Source organism: Ochotona princeps, chromosome 9, assembly GCF_030435755.1.
Source record: "Ochotona princeps isolate mOchPri1 chromosome 9, mOchPri1.hap1, whole genome shotgun sequence".
NCBI lineage: Eukaryota > Metazoa > Chordata > Mammalia > Lagomorpha > Ochotonidae > Ochotona > Ochotona princeps.
Genome location: NC_080840.1, coordinates 53,677,285 through 53,688,268, shown reverse-complemented (window position 1 = coordinate 53,688,268; position 10,984 = coordinate 53,677,285). Strand labels below are relative to the sequence as shown.

At 40.0% G+C, this 10,984-nt stretch overlaps 1 protein-coding gene across 1 annotated transcript in view; it reads left to right on the top strand.

Moving 5' to 3' along the window:
* The first annotated feature begins 285 nt into the window (after nucleotides 1-285).
* Nucleotides 286-10,984, top strand: part of CPA6 (carboxypeptidase A6) — a 281,052-nt gene continuing 270,353 nt past the window's right edge. The window contains exon 1 of the mRNA XM_004588030.4: nucleotides 286-630. Within this exon, the coding sequence (XP_004588087.2) occupies nucleotides 515-630 (116 nt within the window). The 5' untranslated portion in view covers nucleotides 286-514. The remainder of the gene's footprint in view (nucleotides 631-10,984) is intronic.

Genomic DNA, 10,984 nt, shown 5'->3' with positions numbered 1-10,984 from the left:
GCTTGTTCACCTCATCCTCAGACAGATCACTTGCCTTTGGAATAGGATTCTCCTGCTAGAAAAGTTAGTAGAGGAATAAAATATCCTGAAAAGTTAGGGGCCTCAGACTGGGAAAATAAAACGAACAGAAACAGAGGAATTACCCCAAGCCAGCAGCACCCAGAGAACCCCTACCATGAGTCAGCACCAGGGAGGCCCGGCCCCTGCAGGGGAGTCTGATTAAGGCTCAGGCTCAGCTGCTGAGCTGGGCTGGGTTGGGCTAGGCTGCTCTGCTGCTTGGCGTCCCAAGACCAAGTCTTTAAGAGCAACTTCCCTTCCTCAGCTGCCTAAACTTTTTTTGTTGTTCTTGTGGCTGGATAGAAGTGTCACATTTTGCTCCCTCCTGAGACTGCTCTCACCCCCCTCGCAGAGAACTGCAGCCTGCCTCCGTGCAGGGGTTGCTGCCAGCTACCTCCAGCCTCCCCGGGAGGAGAGAGTACTTTAAGCAACTTGTAAGTCCTCTCACTGAACTACTATGAAGTTTCTGGGGAAATCCAGTCCTCAGAGAGCTGTTTTTCTGCCTCTTTGCTGGCTCCTTTTGAAGTTTCTGCAACCTGGACGCTGCCACCTTTACAACAACCGCTATGCGGGGTAAGTGGAAATGGGTTCAGACTGTACATGGCTATTCTTGGGGGAGGCAGGGCCTGGGGTGCTCCGGAGTGCACCCCACTTTGTCTGACTTGGGAGTCTCTGAATTTGCACCGTTTCCTGGCCCCCTGTATGAAATATACAGAGAATTTACAGCTTTTCAGTGGAGCTCGCTGAGAAAAGGCAGTGGGCCCAGGTCTGCTTTTCTTGCCTTTTTTTCTTTTCTTCTCTTTTTCTTTTCTTCTTCTTCTTCTTTTTTTTTTTTTTTTTTTTTAATAAAGTGCTAACTTCAACGGCAGACCAGGTGTTGAGTAAGAATCTGTCTCTGGAGTAGCCATGCGCAGTGCACGCAGTATTTGCCTTGGTGGATGCTCAATGTGAAGGATGTTGTTGTACCGCGTGAATTACCAGGTGAAAAATAGAGCCTCCTCTTCAGAACTGTGTGCAACAACAGTGGTTGAAATTCACTCGTGATTCATGTAAGAACTAGGTGTGTTTTTTTTTAAGTGCTTATTAATCCACAGAGTGATTATCAAAGATTTTCAAACCTCAGCAATGCAAAGTATTTGACTTAAAATAAGCAGAAGAAAAGTAACCAGTTATAAAATTATGGGCATTTTTTTCTGAAGGAGAAATATAGAATGAGAAAAACAATCATTCCCCACCCCCCCACCCCCATAGGTTAGAATAGACTGTATGGCTTTGTTAAGCAGGCACAGGCCTGGATATAAAGCAGTGTGTTGCTATGCATGTTCTTATTATCCCGAAGGCTTGCTGTGGAATAGGCAGCATGTGCTTGGCTCAGATTTGCAGGGGGCCATTCTTTGAATCTGGAAATTATGGCATGCCTGCATTTTAGAGCTGGAAGAACCTTAAATAATGCCTCTAGCATTATTTTACAGAGGAGGCAAGCCAGGACGTTAAATCTTTTTGAATAGCTCTAGCTCAATAATCACTCTTTTAGAGAAGTTTTCACATGGATCTGGATTATGAAGGAGGCGCCCAGTGACTTAGTCAAGTTGTTATTTTAGAAAGAGTGCAAAAAAGAATTTGTTGTAAGTGTTGCCTGGAAAAGAAAAAATATGTTTCCCTTTCCCGAATAAGTTGTGCACTTGCCTTAAGGGTTCCCGGGGTTAAAAACAAATGACTGCAGAGAAAATTTCAACACAATGTCCTACATTTTAAGGGATGTTAGTTGAGTTAGGGGCAGTAGACTGTAATATGATCTCAATTTTCTACCCTCCTTAACATCGGAGGGGCTCTCTTTAGGTTTCCCGGAATACAAGGACTGGGGTTTTACATCCTGCAATTTGTCATCTGTGTTAGGGATCTGGGAGGAAATCTGATGTTTAGTGACGGGCAACGCAGGCTATGGGTGATTTCTGATGTTCCTGGATGATGTCAAGTGATGTGATAAACATTTGGCACGAAGTTAAACATGCCCATGGGATAGTGGCCCTCACTCCTCCACTCAGCTGCGGCTCTGTCCATAATTATTCCCGTGCGTGATACTTCTTGATGATCATTTGCCAGGCCTGCCTCAGCTGAGCAGGTGTGCGTCCTTCCCTAAGCACCACTTGGTAGAGTAAATGAGGCCAAAGCTGGCACCTTTTTTATGTAGGATCTTCTGCACCTGGATCCTTTCTGGAAGAAGTCCTCCTATCCTCTCTCTTGTTCTGAAATGAAAGTAATAATTGCTGTTTTTTCTTGAGCTGCCACACAGTCCCCAATGTATAAATTACCAGCTCCTTCAGGGGTGGAAGGAAAGGCGAAACAATGCAAAGCAGAAAAAGTGAACCTTGCCTATCCATCACAATAAAAGTATAGAGCTTCTCTTAAAACAAAAATACTTAGGAATTCACCCGTCATCAAAAGTGAGGGGTTTGAACTTTGCTCCGTGGACTGTGTATCATTCTCTTGTCACCAGACAAATGATATTCTGGTTGAGAATATTTTGTTTCGCTCATTCAGAATGACTTTAGGTAAGTTTAGATCTCAGTGGGCAATGTTCTGATAGGAAGGCATATTAGAAAAGTGTTCCATATGATTTCTGACTGCCTTGGTTCATCCAGAGTCTCTACCCTCAATTTTTTTTTTTTTAATTTTCTTATTGCTACTTAGAGTAGCTCTGTTTATTGCATCCTTGTGAGAAAAACCTGAGAGGTTCTCAAGAGTTGATGGTAAATGCATATTCTGAAAAAAATCTGTGTGTGGGTCTCATATATTTACGCCACATAATAAGTTCATTTTTAATGCCATTTTCTCTATGAACTCCCTGAAGTACCCTCATACGTCTGCAGGCCTTTGTTGAATCTCATTATATGTGACTATCATTTTATAGGACCCTAAGCATGAATTTTTTAAAAAAAATAGAACCTGCAGTGGAAACAGAACACCTCTTAAGAACAATTAATAGGCTTGGTCCTCTTTGTACATAAGTTACTAATAGAGGTGTCACAGCAGCTTAGTAAATGGTAAATTCAAGTGTCTCAGAAAATCAGATGCTAAAAGCTGATACATTTTAGGATAGCCGTATTAAATTACACATTCATAAGCGAGGTTTAAAAATACACACAACACATTAAAATGAGAGAACTACTTGACTTCAGATGATATTTGCTGATAGTCTGCTGTGGCAGGACCTCAAGGACCACAAATGCCAACTCAAACATTGCAGCCAGTGAATGAGTCTGCTACCCAAGCAAACATCACTCTGACATCTCTCCTTTGCCCACCCCATTTTCCTGGAAGCAGACCTGCTAATTTACTACACTGTGATACTGAGCACAAAACAAATGAAAATCTTCTGCATCACAAGAAATTAGGGAGGAGACTTTTTTTAGTGATAGTAAGCAATTTCACCTAGTAAAATAATAAATTCTAGGAACACTGTGGAATTCCTATAGTTATGATTTTTTAGAACTTCTTAGTTATCATCTTTTTCCTGCTAGTCAATATAGCAGAAGTCCTGAAGTACAACTGCTTGGGTTTCAATTTTTGCTTTCTTGCACTTAACACCTGTTACATTGGGCAAGTTCATTAGCCACTTAAACCCTTGGTTTCTTTGTCTATAATGGAGGTAATAAGATCCATTCTTACTAAGTTGCCCGTGAAGATTAAAGCAACAATATGGACACTGCATGGCTTTTGGCACTCAGTAAGTACCTAAAAATTGAATAAAATAGCTAATAGCAGCTAATACTTAAAATAAATACTTACAAAGTCATTACTACTGCTCTTAATCACTTTACAAAGAAGGTGCCTCATTTTATAGAAATGCCAAGTCAAGTCCAGGCTAAGTAAGCTGAGTTCAGAGCTCACCAACCTGAGGTCATTGCTACAGCACAACTGGAATTTGTAGGCACTCTGCTTGACTCCACAAACTATACTTCCCAATCTTCCACTCACTTAGACATGCGCAGAATTTGCTTCAAGACAGAGTGAAGATTTAATCTTGTTCTGGGAGCCGATAATATCAGGACAAGAAAAACAAGGAGCAGTTTATGTAGGTACAACTGGAAACGTAACCCTGGTCACTTTCTCTAGGGTGATAATGAGGCACTGATGATGAGTCATTATTAGAAATACAGATAGAGTCCATAAAGAATAGGAAAAAAAAGGTAAAAGAAATTTCTGTCCTTAGCATGTGTGCACTCTGTGTCTGTCTGTCTGTCTCTCTCACACACACTTAGGTAGCACATAAAATAGTGAATAATGTATGCCTCCATTCATTCAACAAGTATTATTTCAATCATTTGAATGCCTATGATATGCCAAGAATGTTAACAAACAGAAATGCCTAGGATAGTCTGCAATTTGGGAGAGAGAAAAGTTTATACATACAAAAAAAAGCTGCAGCTAGATCTTCCTGTCAAAAATGTTTGGGACCAGAAATGTTTCAGAGTTTTTGCATATTTGAGGATTTTTGCTTGGACTTTCTTGCTTGAGCATTACTAATCTGAAAAATTTGAAATGCCACTAAATCTACATTTTAGTGTCACATCCATACTTACAAAATTTCTGAATTCAGAGGCCATGTTTTTGAATTAGAAAATATGTACAATAAATAAGTGTCTTCTGGGGTGAGTAAAGAACAAAGCTAAATGAACCAAGAAAGAGGTCGAAATCTCCTGTAGGGACATGGCAAATGTGGTCACACAGCCCCACTGTGTCTCAACTGGGGCAACACTGAGAACTGGTCTCCTACCATCAAGGCTGTTTCTTGAGATTTGAACCTATTTGTATTGGGTCTACTTACCGAGAGGCATGGAGCCCTGTTGCTCCACCCCAGCCCTGCACTTAACCAAGAAACCTCCCTTGTCCCAGCAGAGTTTCTTCTTCTGTTTCTCTGGGAGCTGCTCTGATGACAGCATCTATTTTTCTTTTACCACAGGTACATGCAGGGCTGAGTAGAGTCCACTAACCAGGTCTATGGATACATTTTGTATGTACTGTCCCTTACCCCCAACACACACACACACACACACACACACCCCTCTACTCAAGTATATTTGTCCCTGAGTTCACTATTCATGTGGAAACAGGATTTGGAGATGATAAGGAGATGTAAAGAAAGTGGGACTTCTAAAAAATTAGTTTGCTCTTGAGCTCTTGTAAGCAAAGAGGTTCCAAGCTAGGAAGCGGCTTCCCAGGAAAGAGGGGCTTGTGAAGAATATAGTGAATCTGCAGGGCTGATTCAACTTCAGGGACATCATGCTTGTTTTCCACGTTACCTCCCTGGCTCCTCCTGCTCTGTGCCTCAACAGTGATTTTTCATTTTTTCATGCACAACTGCTGGCTTCCTTCGAATACCCACAGTGATTAGCAACCCTAAGACTAGAGCGCAAAGATGAGAGCTGATCACAAAAATCTGTATTGGTGGTTAAAGTTCTTCTTAGACATGAGACTATTTATGAAGAGCTATGCTATAGTAATAACATAGGGGAATTCAATGGGGGGATTTAAAGAAGGGGCAGGAGAAATATAAATAAAGATTATGAGAAAAAAATAATAAAGTTCTTAGGTAGGACAGCCATGAACCCTGATCAGTCAAGATTGTCCCTGATTGCCCAGGGAGCACCCATAGTAACTGGCAGTGCACCTGTCAATCTGAGAAAACTCCTGAGTTGGGAGGGGAAGTGTGGAGTCAAACTTTGTGTTCTGCATTGTTTGCTTCCTCAATGAGCTTTCCTGAATTTCCTCATTACCCTCTTATTTCATTGCTGGAGGACAAACTTACCTTCCTTTCATTTCTGTGGAAAGCATTCCATTTTTCCTTTGCTCTCTCTTATAAGGATAGCTAGCCATGCCCAGGGCTGCTTTCTCACTTCTATTTCATACACACACACACACACACACACACACACACACACATTTTTTTTTACATTTACTTGAGGACACACACAGATTCTGTAATCAGATCATCAGGCTTCCCTGCCTCAATTTCACCTTCTTTCAAGTCAAATTTGGAGAACTACAGTTTCAGTACCATACCTTTACCAAATCAGACAGCAGGTCCCTCTCACAAACAAGGACCTAAGACAAGGAGCTGTCTCAACTCATGATTTTTAGCTTAACATGGATACTGTCTATATTTGGGGACATTGGGAACTTAAAGAACGTAATGTGGGTTTCAAAATTGGCTTGTGTGGGTGTTTTTAAGGAAATAACTGATATGACAGATCATTTTTTAAATAAATTATTTTTCATGATACAGTTCCTGGGCTCAGGGATTTCCCTTTCCATCTTCACCTTCTTCCCCTCACTATTTTTCCTATATTATAACAATAGTTTAGTCCTTCAACAACAATCACAAGTCCATCATTCTGCTGTTTAAGTGTATCCTGACATTGTAGGTATAAAGAATGATATAAAGTCCAGCACTCTATTGTCAAGATACATTTAACAGTTTCATTGGGAGTCCATCTTTTTGAATCTTCCCATCACCAAGTCAGTATGTGGTTAATGAAACAGTTCACCAGTATCTGCTGAAAGCTCCTTCTAGCTCCTGCCCCTTATTAACAAAATATTTTTAGCTTTCTTTTTGTACTAGCTCAAAGAAGTACAGCCCCTAAGTGCTGATTGTTTATCAGCTCATTATACCAAAAGCATTTTTCCCTGCGGTATGTTCTCTGTGTTAGGACCTCATGCTTTGCTTATTAAGGACATTCAATGCTGCAGCTCTCTATTTCTCTAACTCCAACTTCTAGACAGGCAGTATTCTAAGGAGCTCAGGACTCTACCTGCCACAAAACTGGCAGAAAGACAAGTGTTTGGGATGCTTCTGAGCTGCTTTCTTATTGGAACCCAATCTGATAATGGTTCCTTTATTTTATAGCACCAGGATACTTTCTGGATAACACCATTAAGCATAATCACTTCCATCCCCTGAAAAGCAGCAAGAGATGTTAATGTTTCCTAACTTCACAGTCTGTATTACAGGCTATGTAGCTACAAAAGCACGATGGTTTTTTTTTTTTCTTAATAAATGGAATTACTGAACAGAAAATAGAAGCCCTTTTGGTAACATGTTTTAGAGTCTTCATTATGATCAATCAGTGGATAACTGGTTATTGGATTAGAATTTGCCTTGCTAAATAAATGTCTGCTCATTCTGCCTCCAGGAATTAGCATATTTATGATGAAGCAAAATGCAGAGAATATTGCATGATGATCTTGTTTTGGCTGGTGGTCTAAATTTCCTAAAAGCTATTGTTTTAAAATGCTAATGTAAGCTTTTACATGGATTTATCTCAGCAAAATTATCTTTGTCCTTCTTTTCAATGTACTTTGAAAATACTAAAATGTCTGGTTTTATGTCATAAACAGTAAAATGTCTAGTAGTAAAATGTCTAAAATTCTATTTTAGCAAGAATATGATTTTTTATTATTATTCATTGTCATGGTGGTTATTGTTTTACTGTGACAAACAACCCCAAACCTCAGTGGCTTAAAGAGGAAATTCTTCTCATATAAAAATACAGAAAATCTATGGCTGGTGGTAGCAACAAAGAATCAGGCCTCTTTCTGTCTTAAGTTCTTCCAAGTTCATTAATTACTTCCCAAATATGTCTCTCAGGGTCAGGCCAGCAGGATAGTGGAAAAGACCAACTCTTCTTTCCTTTGAAGCCAGAAACTTAAATAACACTTCCCACTGTTCAGAATTAGGTAGACATCCTTAGCTGCAAGAGAAGCTGTGTAAAATAATCTTTAGCCAGAGGCAAATTCTGAGAGAATGTGCTAAGAGCTAATGAGCCATATACCAGTGGTCATGCTGGTTATTGAAGGACTACCAACTCATTCTTCTTTTTACTTAGTTCTCCTGAGAGAACAATGCCCTCCAGATGTACATTTGGAAGTTTGCACTTCAAGCTCATTCGAAGCATATCTTTTTATTCTGTGAATGCTAAGTCACAGAATATCGAAAATGGAAGAGACAGAAAACCTAAAGCCTAGAACTCCATAGAGATAAGTTCCAAATTTGCAGAATTATTGATGGAGTTAGAACTGTGAACCAGGTCAGCAGAGTTCATAGTATTATTGACAGTTGACAACACTGCCTTTGGTCGTTCCAGAAATCTTACCCTTCACTATTCCCTGGAGTGAGTAGGGATGAAGGAAAGTAATTTGGCAAAGCTTGAAAGTGTTTAATGAGGGAGGATTTAATTTCATTTCAATAAATATTTGTAGGGTGTCTGGCTTGCTGCTAGACTGGGACCACAGAGATGAAAGAGCAGTCCATGTGCACAGCATAATGAGTAACTCAGGCTGATAAACAATCCAAACTCTAGGATCACTGTGCCTGCAGAGAAAAATCTTGGTGCCAGGTGAGTGTAGGGGCATATCACCTAATCCAGACCAAAGGCTGTGGAGAAGGTCAGCAAAGGCTTCTTGGTTGAGAGATGAATCTGAAAAGACAGAAATGTGAATGCATTATTGAATATGCCATCTCTTACATTTTTCCTTTTAAATAACTGATATGAAAGTACAAGCTGCTGATCTCAGTCATCAAAACAAGTAGAAATTAGATTAAGGCTTTCCAGACACAGCGGATGTTTCTGTTCAAAGAATTATAAGTGAGAGAGCTTGATCAAGTCCTGAAAGTCAGAGCATCTGAGTTTGGCTGCAGAGGTAGGTGAGGGAGTGATATACCCGTGTTTGCTAGCAGGTAGTTCTGATTTCTCACAGAGATGACAGAATGCTAATGAAGACTCGTGGATGCAAATTTGTATGATAAAATTTATATACAAAAAATTTTCTTTTTCATCCCTGAGAAGGAAAGATCCAAGTGCTATAGATGGGTAGCAAGAGGCCTGGGGTGTCATAGTGACAACAGTAATAGGAAGAAGGGTTTAGCAATGGAAAGGAAAAGAGGTAACCAAAGAGTCATTCAGGAAGCAGAATTTTTATAGTAAGTAACCAAATAGGAAGAAGAAAGAAGAAATTGTCTAAAGTGATTCTCAGAACTTAGTAACTGAACAGAGCGCCTGTCAGAGAAGTAAGCACTCTAGTCAAATCTGTACAGTGTGATAGAATTTCTTGAAACCTTGAGTGTGAAACAGAATGCCCCAATAGCCCTTATGGCATGAAAAGAGAGCCCAACACTGAATAAACTGGAAGGGAAAAGCCATAAAAGAAACCAACAGAATGTTCTAGAGGGACATCTAATCAGTTTAATGAAAATAATAGATCCAGAAGGGGAGAGGCTAGTTGCAAGAATTACTGCAAAATAGCACCTACTGATTTAGCCATTACAGACATAGTTTTTGTGATGTAGCCTATGGGTGCCTGTTGGGGGGTGGTGAGTAAAAATCAAGATAGACTGAGGATCAAATGAAAAGTGAGGAAGTCAGCAGTGAGTGCAGATGATAATTGCAAGAACTTGTCCATGATGGAACAGATGGGGGCAGAGGGAAGGAAAGAAAGAGGCAGACAACTAAAGTTGAAAGGTGTTATTATTTTGCTTGTGCTTTGTGGGATATGGAATATATGCAAATATTTTATGTCAGATGGTAGAAGTCAGAAAAGAGAAAGGTTGTAGATGAAAAAGGGGAAAGTGTTGTTACATCTCTGTTGAGAGGGAAAGCTATCTGATCACTTGTCTGTAAAGCAGGAGGTAGGGTACTAGTCACTTGAAATGATAGTTGATAATGAAGAAAGGGCGTCTTCAGTTGTGAGTTGTTCTGCTGGAAACTTTAGAAGGCTCACAAAGCATTCCAGAGAGTCTAGCTGATGGTAGAGATGAGCAGACTGTCATGGAAACATGAGTCCGGCTCCGTGATTGTTTTCAGGGTGAATCTGTTACTTGAATGCTACCTGGGGGCCACATCATCCAACCTTCTACATTTCCATGGAAGGGTGAGAACATATTTTAAAAAGCCCTTACAAAGTCAAAAAACAAGTCAGGTAAGATCAAAGTACGGTCTCCCTAACCCCCATCCATTCTCTGCCTTTCTCTTCTCTTTGCCTGAGCGATCAACATCTCTGGACTTAGCAAGCAAATAAAAAGCAGGAAAACTGAGAGGATGGGCAATTTTTTCTCTGTCCTTCTTTTCTGTTTATAGCATTCACAGTTATGACTGTAGCTGAACAATAATTTCTGATGCACCGTCTCAACTCCAAGGACCAAATCTCTTGAAGTGTCATGTCTTCCCTTCACTTGTTGCCGCACACCTAAGGGTCAACAATTACTGTGTGCTTCAGTCGGCCTCGCCTATACCCTTAGCCTGTCCACGTCTCTGCAAATAGCCTCTTTATTAAAGTCTTTTCTTTTGAAGTATTTGAGCAGATTTTTTCTTTCTGTTGAAACTTTGGTGATAGAGAGCTACAGTGAAAATGAAGTAAAAGAAAAAAATACAAATTTAGGATCAGGTATTTGGTCTAGGAGCCAAGACACCATCTAAGACATATACATCCCCCATCTGAGTACTTGGGTTTGATTTTCATCTCTTAACTCCTGACTCTACCTTCCTTCTAAACACACCCTTTGTACGCAACAGTTACAGCTCAAGTAATTTGTGAGTTATTTCTACCCATGTGGGAGACATGAACTGCATTCCTGGCTCCCAGTTTTGACTAAGCCCAGGCCCAGCCCCTGATGGAATTTAGAGAATGAACCAGTGGATGAAATGGATGAACTAGTTAGGCACTGCTCTGTCTCTCAAATAAGTAAGTAAAAATTAAAAATAAAAGAACACATATTTAACACTGCATATTTAATATTAAAGCAATTTCTGGAGCTCTGAAGTGAAATCAAGAGCTGAAAACGAAAAAAGAACAGCTGCCATTAATTTATGTCTAGCATGAAGGAAATCATACTATAATTTTGTAAATGAGTATATAACATAAGATATTAGCT